The sequence below is a fragment of the Mobula birostris genome, chromosome 7, assembly GCF_030028105.1.
Source record: "Mobula birostris isolate sMobBir1 chromosome 7, sMobBir1.hap1, whole genome shotgun sequence".
NCBI lineage: Eukaryota > Metazoa > Chordata > Chondrichthyes > Myliobatiformes > Myliobatidae > Mobula > Mobula birostris.
Window position 1 is genome coordinate 173,918,370 of NC_092376.1, and position 15,980 is coordinate 173,934,349.

The 15,980-nt window shown below is 46.4% G+C and overlaps 1 protein-coding gene across 3 annotated transcripts in view; it reads left to right on the forward strand.

Moving 5' to 3' along the window:
* The window catches only part of LOC140200578 (TBC1 domain family member 9B-like), a 77,765-nt gene that overhangs the window by 44,365 nt on the left and 17,420 nt on the right, over positions 1-15,980 (forward strand). For all 3 annotated transcript variants that reach the window (XM_072264106.1, XM_072264107.1, XM_072264108.1), the window contains exons 12-17: positions 1,972-2,257; positions 3,547-3,676; positions 6,595-6,693; positions 8,820-8,888; positions 11,889-12,129; positions 14,469-14,534. In XM_072264106.1, coding sequence (XP_072120207.1) covers positions 1,972-2,257; positions 3,547-3,676; positions 6,595-6,693; positions 8,820-8,888; positions 11,889-12,129; positions 14,469-14,534 — 891 coding nt within the window. The remainder of the gene's footprint in view (positions 1-1,971; positions 2,258-3,546; positions 3,677-6,594; positions 6,694-8,819; positions 8,889-11,888; positions 12,130-14,468; positions 14,535-15,980) is intronic.

Sequence of the window (15,980 nt, forward strand, 5' to 3'; positions counted from 1 at the left end):
TAGAGAAAGTGCAAAGGTGGTCAAAGTCGGGTTCATTGTCATCTGCACGGGCCATGTACGAGTCATTTTGAAGTTGTATAAGACATTAGTGAGGCCTAATTTGGAGTATTGTGTGCAGTTTTGGTCACCTACCTACAGGAAGGATGTAAATAGGGTTGAAAGAGTACAGAGAAAATTTACAAGAGTGCTCTGTCCACCAGAGAAAGCAGGATCTCCCAGTGGCCACACATTTTAATTCCACATCCCATTCCCATTCTGACATGTCCATCCACGGCCTCCTCTTCTGTAAAGATGAAGCCACACTCAGGTTGGAGGAACAACACCTTATATTCCGTCTGGGTAGCCTCCAACCTGATGGCATGAACATTGACTTCTCTAACTTCCGCTAAGGCCCCACCTCACCCTCGTATCCCATCTGTTACTCATTTTTATGCACACATTCTTTCTCTCACTCTCCTTTTTCTCCCTCTGTCCCTCTGAATATACCCCTTGCCCATCCTCTGGGTCCCCCCCCTTCTCTTTCTTCCCGGACCTCCTGTCCCATGATCCTCTCGTATCCCCTTTTGCCTATCGCCTGTCCAGCTCTTGGCTCTATCCCTCCCCCTCCTGTCTTCTCCTATCATTTTGGATCTCCCCCTCCCCCTCCAACTTTCAAATCCCTTACTCACTCTTCCTTCAGTTAGTCCTGACGAAGGGTCTCGGCCTGAAACGTCGACTGCACCTCTTCCTACAGATGCTGCTTGGCCTGCTGCGTTCACCAGCAACTTTGATGTGTGTTGTTTACAAGAGTGTTGCTGGGTCTGGAGGACCTGAGTTATAATGATAGATTGAATAGGTTAGGGCTTTATTCCTTACAATGTAGAAGATTGAGAGGAGATTTGACAGGTCTACAGAATTATGAGGGATATAGATATGGTAAATGCGATAGGTTTTTTCCACCGAGGTTGGGTGGAACTACAACTGGAGATCATGAGGGTGAAAGGTGAAAAGTCGAAGGGGAACATGAGAGGAGACTTCTTCACACAAAGGGTCGTGGGAGTGTGGACGAGCTGCCAGCACAAGTGGTGCATGTGAGCTCGATTTCAACGTGCAAGAGAAGTTTGGATAGGTACATGGATGGTGGGGGTAGAGAGGGCTATGGTCCTGGTGCAGATCGATGGGAGTAGGCAGTTTAAATTGTGTGGCACAGTCTAGATGGGCTGTACTCTGTGCTGTATTCTGCTATGACTTTATATGTGTGCACAGGTGCAATAAAAAACTTGCAGCAGTATCACGGACACAGAGTGTCAATAACATTAACAGCGTCAGAGCCATGACAATGTACGTTGAGAGACCAATACCGGATGCCCATTCAAGAGTCTTGTAACAGTGGAGCAGAAGTTGTCCTGAGCCTGATGGTATGTTCTTTCAGGCTTTTGGATTTTTCTGGTCTTAATGCGTAATCACTAACATGGAACATGAACAGGCCTTTGATGTTGTTCCGAATCAATTAAATTAGTAATCAAATGCCCAACTAAACCAATCCCTTATGCCCACACAAGTCCATATCCTTCCATTTTCCTCCCATTCATGTGCCCATCTTAACATCTCTTCAAAGTCTCTTAATGTGTCTGCCCCTAACACCATTCCAGAAACCACCACTCTCTGTGTGAAAAAGGCTTTCCCCTCACATCCCCTTTGAAATTACTCCCCTCTCCTTAAATGCATGCCCTCTGGTATTAGACATTTCAACCCTAGGGGAAAAAATTACTGTCTGTTTACTTTACCTATGCCCCTCATAATCTTATAAACCTCCATCAGATCTCCCCTCAGTCTCCAGAGATAACAGCCCAAGTTTGTCCAACCTCTTGTTATATCACATGCCCTCTAATCTTGGTAAACCTCTTCTGCACACTTTCCAAAGCCTCACATGCTAACGACCTTGGTGATTTCAGCCATTGGTTACATGCCTTTCCATGACTGCTGTTTCAGGTGCTCTGGTGGATCAGGGCGTGTTTGAGGACCTCACGCGGGATCATCTCCCCCTCCTGTACGATTGGATGCAGGAACTAGGCGTCATCAGCACCATCTCTCTCTCCTGGTTCCTCACCCTCTTCCTCAGCGTCATGCCCTTCGAGAGCGCTGTCGTTGTGGTTGACTGCTTCTTCTACGATGGCATCAAGGTCATTTTCCAGGTGTCCCTGGCAGTGCTGGAGGCCAACATGGAGAGGCTGGTGAACTGCTCGGACGAGGGGGAGGCCATGACCATTCTTGGCAGGTGACTGGCAGTCTCATTCACCATTACCGGTAGCAAGACCTGTACCCGCTGGGGTTAAAGAATTCAGAATCCAGTTTATTTCATTAATGTACTGTATGTCGTGAAATTTTTTGTTTTATGGCAGCAGTACAGTGCAATCTATAAATTGCAATGAGAAATATATATATTAAAACATTAAATAATTAGTGCAGAAACAGTAGGATAGTGTGAATAGGTTCATGGACCATTCAGAAATCTGACGGTAGAGGGGAAGAAGCTGTTTCTGAAATGTGTGTGCTTCTTCGGGCTTCTGTGCCTCCTCCCTGATGATTGTAAGCCGTGTTCTGTTGTTAATGATTGTCGCCTTTTTGAAATATCACCTTTTGAAGGGAGGTTAGTGCCCAAGGATGGAGCTGGCTGAGTTTACAGTCGTCTGTGGCTTTTTAAATCCTGCTCAGTGATGCGACTAGGTAGAGTGCTCTGCACACATTTTGGTGACACACCAAATCTCCCCAAACTCCTAATGAATTTAAGCCTTTAGCGTACTTTCTTCATGATTGCATCAATATGTTGGGTCCAGTATAGATCAAACGGCAAGTCATTGGGTGTATTTCAAGTGGAGGTTGATGGGTTCTTGATTACTAAGGGCTTCAGATGATACGGGGAGAAGGCAGGGGAATGGGATTGAGAGGGATAATAGATCAGCCGTGATGAAATGGCAGAGCAGACTCAATGGGTCAAATAGCCTAATTCTTCTCCTATGTCTTATGGTCTAACAATAGCAGAATGTAGAATAAAGTGTAACAGCTACAAAGAAGGAGAGAGATTTGTGTCGATAGTCACATGCACATCAAAAGTAACAGTGAAATGGGGTTTGCGTGAAGTGGTATCAAATCAGCAAAGATTGTGCTGGGCAGCCTGCAAATGTTGCCACGTTTCTAGTGCCAACATGGCATGCCCACAACTCACTAATGCTACCCGCACAGCGTTAGAATGTGGGAGGAAACTGGAGCTCTCAGAGGAACGTGCAGTGCAGGCAGACAATAAGGTAAAAGGTCATAAGGCAGTGGATTATGAGGTCAGGAGTCTATCTTACCATTCTCGGGGACTGGTCATTAGCGGGTTAGAAGCTGTCAATGACCCTGGTGGTACGTGCTTTCAGATATTTGTATCTTCTGCGCGATGTGAGGGGAGAAAAGTATGAACTTTCCTCAGTATGAACTTAAGTTAATGCGATTGTTTGATTATTGTTTCCCCGAGTGTTTGCTCTGGTGGCTGTGCGGAATAAACTGACTTTGCCTTTTCCTCAGCTACCTGGACAATGTCTGCAACACACAGTCTGCTTCCCCTCCTATCCCACACCTGCATGCGATACTCACCGGGGGCAATGACCTGCCGTCACAGGTTGACATCTTTGAATTGATTAAGGCATCATACGAGGTGAGCATGGGCGGGCTTCAGCACCTCTCTTGCAGTGAAGTTTGTTACCTTGTGTCCTACCTGCCCCTTCCCCAACCCAACCCAACCCAGCGCTCTTCCTGCTTACAGACAGGGGTTCTCCAGAAGTGTGGCAGTTGTTCTGTCTGTGTGTCTATAGAAAAGGAGGCTACCCCTATTTTTTGTTCTATTTACAAGTTATAGGTTTCAATGAACTACAAGTGCGGACTGACTAATGCTTTATAATGCCTCCGCTTTACATCCTTGCTTTTATATTCTAGTCCTCTTGAAATGAATGCTATCATTGCATTTTCCTTCCTCACCGCAGACTCAACCTGCAAATTAACCTTCAGGGAATCCTGCACAAGGACTCCCAAGTCCGTTTGCACCTTAGATTTTTGTAATTTCTCTCCATTTAGAAGATAGTCAACACTTCCATTTCTGCTATCAAAGTGCATGAACATACACTTCCCGACATTGTATTCCAGCTGCCATTTCTTGCCCATTCTCTTAATCTGTCTGTCCTTCTATGGCCGCTCTACTTCCTCAAAACCACCTGCCTCCCCACCTATCTTCATATTGTCGGCAAACTTTGCAACAAAGCCATCAATTCTATCACCAAATCATTGACGTATGACATAAATAGAATCGATCACAACACAGACCCTTGTGAAACACCACTAGTCACCGGCAGCCAGCCAGAAAAGGCTCCCTTTATTCCCACTCTTTGCATCCTGCCAATCAGCCACTGCTTTATCCATGCCAGAATCTATCCTGTAATACCATGGGCTCATGTGTGGCACCTTGTCAAAGGCCATCTGAAAATCCAAGTACATAACATCAATCAATTTCCATTGTCTGTCATGCTAATTATTTCTTCAAAGAATTCCAACAGATATGTCAGGCAAGATTTTCCCTTGAGGAAACCATGCTGATTATGACCTATTTTATCCTGTGCCTCCAAGTACCCTGAGACCTCATCATTAATAATCAACTCCAACATCTTCTTAACCATTGAGGTCAGACTAACTGGCCTATAACTTCCTTTCTTCTGCCTTTCTCCTTTCTTGAAAAGTGGAGTGATATCTGCAGTTTTTCAGTCTTACAGAATCATTCCAGAATCTAGTGTTTCTTGAAAGGTCATTACTAATACCTCCATGATCTCTTCAGCCATCTCTTTCAGAACTCTGGGGTGTACACCATCTAGTCCAGGTGACTGATCTACCTTCAAACTTCTTAGTTTCCCAAGAACCTTCTCTCTAGTTATGGTAACTTCACACACTTCATGCCCTTGACACTCCCACCATACTGCTCATGTCTTCCACCATGAAGACTGATGCAAAATACTTCTTCAGTTTGTCCGCCATTTCATCGTCCCCCATTACAACCTCCCCAACATCGTTTTCCAGCAGTCCGATATCCACTCTCACCTCTCTTTTACACTTTATGTATCTGAAGAAACTTTTGGTATTCTCTTTAACATTATTGCCTAGCTTACTTTACCTTTTTAATGACTTTTTTAGTTGCTTTCTGCTACTTTTTAAAAGCTTCCCAATCCTCTAACCATCCACTAATTTTTGCTCTGTTATATGCCCTCTCTTTGACTTTTATGTTGGCTTTGATTTCTCTTATTAGCCACGGTTGTGTCATCTTTCCTTTAGAATAATTCTTTTTCTGTGGGATGTATATATCCTGTGCCTTCCCAATTGCATCCAGAAATTCCAGCCGTTGCTGCTCTGCCATCATCCCTGCCAGTGTTCTTTTCCAATCAGTTCTGGCCAACTCCTCTCTCATTCCTCTATAATTCCCTTTACTCCACTGTAATACTGATACATCTGACTTTAGCTTCTCCTTCTCAAATTTCAGGGTGAGTTCAAATATTATAATCACTTTCCCCTTAGGGTCTTTTACTTTAAGCTCGCTAATCAATTCTGGTTCATTGCACAACACCCAAAGCAGAATAGCTGATCCACTAGTGGGCTCAACCATGAGCTTCTCTCAAAAAGTCATCTCATAAGAACACTAGAAATTCCCCTCCTAGAATCCAGCACCAACCAGCATCTTTGGAATTTGGGAATTGGAGAAAATGCACACAGTCATGGGGAGAATGGACAGACAGTGATGGGAAATACAGCCAGCTTCCTGGTGCTATAATAGTGTTACATTAACCTCCACACTACTATGCTGCTCAGAAATAAACTATTTCAGATTCAGATTTATTTAGCACATGTATATTAAAACATGGTGAAATGCACCATTTCCTTTAACCAACAACCTAAGGATGTGCCGGGGGCAGCCCACAAATTTCACCACACATTCCATCAATGCAGCATGCCCAGTGTTCTGCAGAGCAACACAAGAATAATACATGGTGCGAAGCAAGCCCCTTTCCCAGTCTCCGTCCACCCCACTCACGCACACAAATATGGCTCCAAGCACAGGACAGTATCAAATTAAAACACGATTATCACCATCTTCGACATATTCAAGCTTGAGGAGCCCAAGTTACACACACAGAAACACACACAAACACAGAGTTTGACTATCTCTCTATCCATCGCTCATCTCTCTATCTCTGTCTCTCATGAGTGCACAGTCTCTCTCTCTCACTCTCACACTCTCTCTATCTCTCTCTCACACCAGTAGGCTGGTAGAATACCTTGCCGCTGTAGTGGCAGCATTAGCAGCCGCATGGAGGAAATGCACTAACTCTTGTCTTGTTGCAACGTCCACACCCCCACCACGCTCTGACTTCCTGCCCCTCAGTAGCACCGTCCTTCTCTGATTTTGGAGGGACAGGTCTCTCCTTTCATCGGTGTCTAATGCTGGTGTGGGGAGCCATTGAGGCTGGACCTGAAAGGGTGGGAACTGTGAGCTGAGATCTCCTCCCTCAGGGGCTGCTTCGTTCTTCCTCTCTTTAGAAGTTCGGCTCGATCCAAGCGGAGGCAATTGAGCAGATGCGTTTCAAGCAGAGATTGAAGGTGATTCAAACCCTGGAGGACTCGGCCAAGCGGAGTGTGGTAAGGGACATGCACAGGAATGGCTAGCAGTCTCCACGGACGCGGAAGAAAGGGGGTGGCGTGTGGGACAGGAAAGACATTTGGAAGAGATGGGCCCCTGTACTCTGGAGTTGAGAAGGGCGGAAATCTGGCAGTGGAGGGAAGGTACACTCTTGGTTGAAGCAGGGAAAGCACTTTATTTACTTAGAACATAGAACATTACAGCACAGTACAGGCCCTTCGGCCCACAATGTTGTGCTAACCTTTTAACGTGCTTTATGATCATTCTAGCCCTTCTCTCGCACGTACTTACCTACTTACCTTCTGCCCGTTATGCCTGCTGACAGCAATAAAGGACCTCCATCTCTCTCTGTCCTTGGCCAAAATCACTTTGTGTCTTGGTCTTGGCAGTGATCAGGGCTTCATCGTGCCGGTAGCTTCCTCTCAGTTTTCACTACTGTCAGCCATGCAAGTCTTGTGTGGAAGCTCAGGGATACCGTAGCACACAAATGGAGAAGGGTTCTTCATTGCTGTTTCCAACAGTTTTGTTTGACCAGTCTGGGTTGTTACCCTGAGATGATACCCCTCCTCTCGAACCTGGAGGACCAGTGGACCACTCTTAGTCTGGCCTCTACCCTTTGACCTGTATGGCATGGGTGACCCTACCAAGAGCCAAAGCATAAAGCCCTGACCCCAGCCAGCATAGCTCTCTGAGTCATTGAGGCAGGCAAACGGGCAAACCATGGCAGGGTTGTGGTCCTTTTGGAGCTCCCTCCTACATAGCCCTCAGTTTTTATCATCTACATGCCTTTATAAAATTGTGGTAACACTCGGTAGTTCAGGCCGCATCTAGGACCAAGAGTTAACATTTCAGGTAACGAATTCTGCATTGGAATTGGTTTATTACTGTCACATGTACTGAGATACAGTGAAAAGCTTGTCTTGCACTCTGTTCATACAGATCAGATCATTACACCGTGCACTGAGGTAGAACAAGGGAAAACAGTAACAGAATGCAGAATAAAGTGTCACAGTTACAGAGAAAGTGCAGTGCAGGCAGATAATAAGGCGCAAGGTCATAACGAGGTAGATTCTGAGGACAAAGTCCATCTTATCGTACTAAGGAACTTTTATAACAGTAGGGTAGAAGTGGTCTTTCAGCCTGGTGGTACGTGCTTTCAGGCTTTTTTATCTTCTGCCTGAATCATCAACGGCCTAGAGCCATAGAGAAGGTTGCGGAGGGGTGAGTAGGAGGGGGTGAGTAAGTTGGAAGGGCAAGTATGTGAGGGTCAGTAGGCCTGGGAATGTCTCTTAGGTGAGACATGGGTTGCTGAGATGGCTTTGGTGTTCATGTGTTGATATAGGAAGGTGGAGAGGAACAAAAAGACCCCTGTAGGAGGTTCTGAAATGCAGTGAATGCTGGGCCAGGCCCGGAAACTCAGAGCAGATGCTGGAAATGCTGCAGGGCCCAGGCAGCGCCTTTGCAGAGTGGTAATGGTACCCATGGGTGACCTGCGGTGGAATTTGACAGTTCTGATACAGATAAAAAAAAATCTGAATCACTTTTGTTATCAGACGTGAGAGATCCTGCAGATGCTAGAATCCCAGAGGAACACAAAATGCTGGCGACACGCAGCAGATCAGGCAGCATCTATGGAAGGGAATAAACAGTCAACGTTACCGGCTGAGATCCTTCACCACTCTCTTAGGTGGTGAGAAGTGAGTTGCTTTGTGGCACCAGTACAGTGTAGTGAAATAAAATTACTATAAATTACAAAATAGATCGTGCAAAAATAAAGGAATAGTGAGGTGTTTGGAGATCTGATGATGGAAGGGAAGAAACTATTCCTGAGAGTGTGTCTTCAGGCTTCACACCCCCCTCCTCCCTGATGGTAGCAGTGAGAAGAGGGCATGTCCTGGGTAATGGGGTCCTTAGTGACGGATGCCAACTTTTGAGGCATTACCTTTTGTAGGTGTCCTCGATGGTGAGGAGGGTTGATCCTGTGATAGAGCTGGCTCAGCTTACAACAGAAGAGTTTTTAAAATGCCCCAACGTGATGGTCATCATTGCGGGTCACATCATCAGCTTGTTCCACCAGTCCTCTCTGTTGACTTCTGTTTCCTGAATTTGCGCTGTCTTGTTTCAGGTGCGTGCCATTCTGACGGACACCGCCTTCAGCATCGAGGAACTGGAGGAACTCTATCTGCTTTTCAAGGTTAGAGCTGTCGTGAGGCCTGTCAGTGAATTACACGTTAACGGTCAGTCCGGTCGGGTCACCCTGAACCCTGAAGCAGCAGCTGATATGGATGAATCAGGAAAAGTCTCCAGATGGTACAGAGGAGATCCTGGCTGAGAAGAGGTGGTTAAAGTCAAGACCGCTCAGAGTCAGAGTCAGGTTTATTATCACTGGGGTACAGTACATTCCGAAATTTGTTGTTTTGCAGCAGCAGTACAGTGCGATACATAAAGAAAACTTAAGTTACAATAAGAAATACAAGACATAAGCAAGTAGTGCAAAAACAGAGCGAAATAGTGAGCCAATTACAAGAGAATATCTGCAGGTGCTGGAAATGCAAGCAACACACTCAAAATGCTGGAAGAGCTAGGTAGTGTTCATGGGTTCACTGTCTATTTGGAAATCTGATGATGGAGAAGAAGCTGTTCCTAAAACATTGAGTGTGTATGACCCTGTTATGGTTACTGTTCTATAGATTAGTTGAGTATGCCCACAAGAAAATGAATCTCAGGGTTGTATTTGGTGACGTGTACTTTGACAATAAAATTTACTTTGAACTTTTCAGGCACCTGCACCTCCTCCCTGATAGTAGTAACGAGACAAGGGTATGTCCCAGTTGGAAAGGGACTTTAATGATGAATGCTGCCTTTTGAAGGTGTCAACGATGGTGGGGAGGATAGCGCCCACGATGGAACTGGCTGAGTCTACAAACCTTTGCAGCCTTTTCCGATCCTTTGCAGCGGCCCCTCCATACCAGACAGGGATGCAGTCAGTTAGAATGCTCTCCACGGTACGCCTGTAGAAATTTGCAAGGTTCTCCTCAAACTGCGAATGAAATATTGCTGCTGTCATGCCTTCTTTGTAGTTGCATCAATATGTTGGGCCCAGGAAAGATCCTCAGAAATAGTGACAGCCAGAAACTTGAAACCGAGGAATTTGACACTGCTCACCCTTTCCACTGCAGACCCCTTGATGGGAACTGGTGTGTGTTTTCCTGATGTCCCTTTCCTGAAGTCCACAGTCAATCCTTTGGTCTTACTGATGTTGAATGCAATTAGCGGATCGATCTCACTCCTGTATGCCTCCTCATCACCCTCTGAAATTCTGCCCACAAACATGGCAAATCAGCAAATATGGCATAGTCTCCAACTGCTTTGGAAAATGCCTGTGAAACCTGTCCATCCTCAGCACCCCTTCCTGTGGTGGGCTCAGATTGCAGTGTCAAACATTTCTACCTTTCACAAATGACAGAAGATCTGCAGATGCTGGAAATCGAAGCTGGAGGATCTCAGCAGGCCAGGCAGCATCTGAAAAAAAAGTACAGTCAACGTTTTGGCCCAAAACCCTTCGGCAGGACTGGAGAGAAGAGGGTGAGGAGTCAGATATAGAAGGTGGGGGGAAGGGAGGAAGAAGCATAAGGTGATGGGTGAAACTGGGAGGGAGGGGGAGGGGTGAAGTAAAGAGTTGGGCAGTTGAGTGGTGAAAGAGATACAGGGCTGGAGAAGGGGGAGTCTGATAGGAGAGGACAGAAGGCCATGGGAGAAAGAAAAGGGGGAAGGAGATAAGGTGAGAGAGGGAAAGGGAATGGGGAATAGAGAAGGGTGGGGGGAGGGGCATTACCAGAAGTTCATGCCAGACGGAATGTAAGGTTTGCTTCTCCGCCTGTATGGCCTCATTGCGACAGTAGAGGAGGCCATGGATGGACATGTCAGAATGGGAAGTGGAATTGAAAAGGGTGGCCACTGGAAGATCCCGCTTTTCCTTGCGGACGGAGCAGAGGTGCGGAGCTATAGGTAGCGACCTCTTCTCACTGGCTGACTCTGCGGATTGAATGTGGCCTTCAGGGAGGGGAAGCCGAGGGAACACACACCAGTCCTTATCGAGGGGTAAGCAGTGGGAAGGGTGAGCACCCTTTCTGGGGATCTATCCCGGGCCCAACATACTGATGCAGTTACAAATTACAAAGAAGGCACGACAGCAGCTATGTTTCATTAGCTGCAGAGGGTTGTAACCTCAGCCAGATCCACCATGGGGACCGGCCTCACCGCCATCGAGGTCATCTTCAAGGAGCAATGCCTCCACAAGGCAGCATCTCTCATTAAGGACCCCCATACCCAGGAAATGGCCTCTTCTCATCGCTACCGTCAAGGAGGAGGTACAGGAGCCTGAAGACACACACTCAACATCTTAGGATCAATTTTTTCCCCCTCCACCATCAGATTTCTGAATGGATAATGAACCCATGAACACTTAGTTACTGCCTGTTATGCTGCGGGTGTTCACCGTGTCAGTAGCTTTCACTACTGTCAGTCACGTAAGTTCCAGGTGGAGACTCAGGAATACTGTCACACTCAGATGTAGAAGGATTCTTCATTGATGTTTCCATAACAGTTTTGTTTTACTAGTCAGGGTTGCTAGCCCTGAGCTGTACCCCTGAACCTGGAGGATCAGGTAGACCACTTATAGTCTGGCCTCTACCCTTTGACCTGTTCGGCATGGGTGACCCTATCGGAGCCAAACATAAAGCCCTGACTCCAGCCAACATACTGTAACTCTCGGGGTCATTGAGGCACACAAGCCTCCAAACCCTACGGCAAGATTGTCCCCTCCTCACAATTTTTCCCCTATTTTTGTACTAATTTAATTTTTAAATATATTTCTTACTGGATGTTTTGTGTCTTTATTATTATGTATTGTAAAAACAACAAATTTCACGACATCTGCCAGGCGTATTCTGACATTCTCCCACTTTCAAGGCAGCAGAGACCTGCTGTGTTTCAAGATTTTTTAGCTTCGAGATTTAAGTTTGATTATAGTCATTCCTGGTGTGGATGTTACGTAGCCTCTTCTTTGACGGGAGTGAGACAGACAGGTGGGTGGGATCCCTACAGGCCCTCGATGGGAGTGGGACAAGCAGGTGGATGGGATCCTTTCTGGCCCTTTAGCTGATGGTGTTTTGTTTCTCCTGCCCTCCCTCAGGCCAAGCACATGACGAGTTGTTACTGGGGCGGCAGCAGCACTGCGGCCGAGAGACACGACCTTAGCCAGCCATACCTGGAGCAGTACCGCATCGACTGTGAGCAGTTCACTGACCTCTTCCTGGCTGTCTCCCCCTGGGCCTGTGGCATACACTCCCAGGTGCTGGCCGCTCGCATGTTTCGTCTCCTGGACCAAAACAGGGACGCGCTCATCAGCTTCAAGGAGTTCGTCACTGGCCTGAGTAGGTGTCGTGTGTGTGTGTGTGTCATGTGTTTGCGTTATGTATGTCTGTGTATGTGTTGTATGTGAGTGTGTATGTGCATGTGGCTGTGTGTGTGTGTGTATGTGCGAATGTGTGTGTGTCGCCTGTGTGTGAATGTGTGTGGGTGTGTGTGTTTGTGTAAATGTGTGTGTGAGCTCGTGTGTTTGTGCCTGTGTTATGTGTTGTGTGTGTTTGTGTGAAAGTGTGTATCTTGCGTTTCCAAGTAGTTGAATAACTGCTTTGGTTCTGTCTTCACTGAGGAGGACATAAATAATCTTCCGGAAATAGTAGGGGACAGAGGGTCCAGTGAGATGGAGGAACTGAGCGAAATACATGTTAGTAGGGAAGTGGTGTTAGGTAAATTGAAGGGATAAAAGGCAGATAAATCCTCAGGGCCAGATGGTCTGCATCCCAGGGTGCCTAAGGAAGTAGCCCAAGAAATAGTGGATGCATCAGTGATAATTTTTCAAAACTCGTTAGATTCTGGACTAGTTCCTGAGGATTGGAGGGTGGCTAATGTAACCCCACTTTTTAAAAAAGGAGGGAGAGAGAAACCGGGGAATTATAGACCGGTTAGCCTAACATCGGTGGTGGGGAAAATGCAAGAGTCAGTTATCAAAGATGTGATAACAGCACATTTGGAAAGCGGTGAAATCATCGGACAAAGTCAGCATGGATTGGTGAAAGGAAAATCATGTCTGACGAATCTCATAGAATTTTTTGAGGATGTAACTAGTAGAGTGGATAGGGGAGAACCAGTGGATGTGGTATATTTGGATTTTCAAAAGGCTTTTGACAAGGTCCCACACAGGAGATTAGTGTGCAAACTTAAAGCACATGGTATTGGGGGTATGGTATTGATGTGGATAGAGAATTGGTTGGCAGACAGGAAGCAAAGAGTGGGAATAAACGGGACCTTTTCAGAATGGCAGGCGGTGACTAGTGGGGTACCGCAAGGCTCAGTGCTGGGACCCCAGTTGTTTACAATATATATTAATGACTTAGATGAGAGAATTAAATGCAGCATCTCCAAGATTGCGGATGACACGAAGCTGGGCGGCAGTGTTAACTGTGAGGAGGATGCTAAGAGGATGCAGGGTGATTTGGATAAGTTAGGTGAGTGGGCAAATTCATGGCAGATACAATTTAATGTGGACAAATGTGAGGTTATCCACTTGGTGGCAAGAACAGGAAAACAGATTATTGTCTGAATTGTGGCCGATTAGGAAAAGGGGAGGTGCAACGAGACCTGGGTGTCATTATACACCAGTCATTGAAAGTGGGCATGCAGGTGCAGCAGGCAGTGAAAAAGGCGAATGGTCTGCTGGCATCCATAGCAAGAGGTTTCGAGTATAGGAGCAGGGAGGTACTACTGCAGTTGTACAAGACCTGGAGTATTGTGTGCAGTTTTGGTCCCCTAATCTGAGGAAAGGCATCCTTGCCGTAGAGGGGAGTACAAAGAAGGTTCACCAGATTCATTCCTGGATGGCAGGACTTTCATATGATGAAAGACTGGATCGGCTAGGCTTATACTCGTTGGAATTTAGAAGATTGAGGGGGGATCTTATTGAAACGTATAAAATTCTAAAGGCTAGTTGCAGGAAGATTGTTCCCAATGTTGGGGAAGTCCAGAACGAGGGGTCACAGTTTGAGGATAAAGGGGAAGCCTTTTAGGACCAAGATAGGGAAAAGCTTCTTCACACAGAGAGTGGTGAATCTGTGGAATTCTCTGCCACAGGAAACAGTTGATGCCAGTTCATTGGCTATATTTAAGAGGAAGTTAGATATGGCCCTTGTGGCTAAAGGGATCATGGGGTATGGAGAGAAGGCAGGTACAGGGTTCTGAGTTGGATGATTAGCCATGATCATACTGAATGGTGGTGCAGGCTCGAAGGGCTGAATGGCTACTCTTGCACCTATTTTCTATGTTTCTGTGTGTGTGTGTGTGTGTGTGTGTGTGTGTGTGTGTTTGTGTGTGGGTGGGGGTATGAGAGAGACTGATTCACCTCAGAGGTGGCAGTCTTGTCTTTGTTAGCAGATCAAAGTTTGCTCCAGGCGGCATGGTCAGGGTGTCCCAGGGTTGTCCTTCCAGCTGAGAAATCTTCTGTCACTGCTGACCCTTGGATAGGGTGCTGACCCTTACCCATGGCTGTTGGACAGGCCGGTCCCTCGGCACTGCCCCTGGATAGGCAGTGCACTCCAACATGATTCCACGAGTATCAGTTGGAATTCCTCGCCTGTCATGGTGCTCTCTATGGGAGAGGGTTGGCGATGGACATCTGTGAGCCCTGTGTGGATAACCTGTCTGTTTCTGACAGGTGGAATGTACCACGGTGACCTCGCAGAGAAGCTGAAAGTGTTGTACAGACTGCACCAGCCGCCAGGTAGGATAAACAGAGAGTATCCCACAACATGTCACAGTTCTTATTTCTCCCTCTCACTCGCATGCGCGTACACACACACACGCATGCACACTCACTCTCTCACACACACACAGGCATGCACACTCACACTCTCACACACACCACACACACACACACATGCACACTCACACTCACACATGCACACTCACTCTCGCACACTCACTCTCTCACACACACACACACGCATGCACACTCACTCACATACACACACGCATGCACACTCACTCTCTCACACACACATACACACAAGCATGCAACTCACTCTCTCACACACACACACAGTGCTGGAGGAGCTCATCAGGTGAGGCAGTATCTATGGAGGGGATAAACTGTCAGGACTGAAGAAGGCTCTCGGCCCAAAACGTCAACTACTTATTTATCTCCATGGATGCTGCCCGACCTGCTGAGTCCCTCCAGCATTTTATGTGTGTACTTTTTATTTTCATACACACAAGTCCATGCAGAGATTCTTCAACTCATAACTTATTCAATCTGTGCTTGGTGTTTAAGAGCTCTCTTCATATGCAGATATTTCAAGGCGTTCGCACATCGAGCACCACAAATGAAATATGAATGACTACTCCTATCCAAGGACATAAACTGGAGATATAAAGTGTCTCTGTGCTAGTCCCAGGTACATTGAAAAACCTCCACGCAGCAGGATGAACAGCATTTACAAGTATATAACTCAAACATAAAGTACACATTCTACACACAGATTGTGCACTACATATAGGTTAAAATGGTCACGTTGAAACACACAGTGAAATGTGTCATCTGCATCAAAGACCAGCACAGTTCAAGGCGGCAGCCCACAAGGATCACAATGCTTACCGCTCCAATATAGTATGTCCAAAACTTACTAACCCTGAGCTGTGTATGTTTGGACTCTGGGAGGAAACTAGAGCACCTGGAGGAAACCTATATAAATTCACAGCAACAGAATTGACCACCAGTTGCTGGTACTGTAAGCTGACTGCTATACTACTGTGTCACCGGTACACACAAGTCCCACAAGAAGAAACACTATCAGAACAAAATTGCCTTTAATCAAGCAAGACTTTCTACTGAATGCAAAGACATTTTAAAAGAGGAGCCTAAAACCGGAGGATTGGAGGGAGGCAAATGTTGTCCCCTTGTTCAAAAGAGGTAGTAGGGATAGTCCAGGTAATTATAGACCAGTGAGCCTTACGTCTGTGGTGGAAAGCTGTTGGAAAAGATTCTTAGAGATAGGATCTATAGGCGTTTAGAGAATCATGGTCTGATCAGGGACAGTCAGCATGGCTTTGTGAAGGGCAGATCGTGTCTAACAAGCCTGATAGGGTTCTTTGAGGAGGTGACCAGGCATATAGATGAGGGTAGTGCAGTGGATGTGATCTACATGGATCTTAGTACGGCATTTGACAA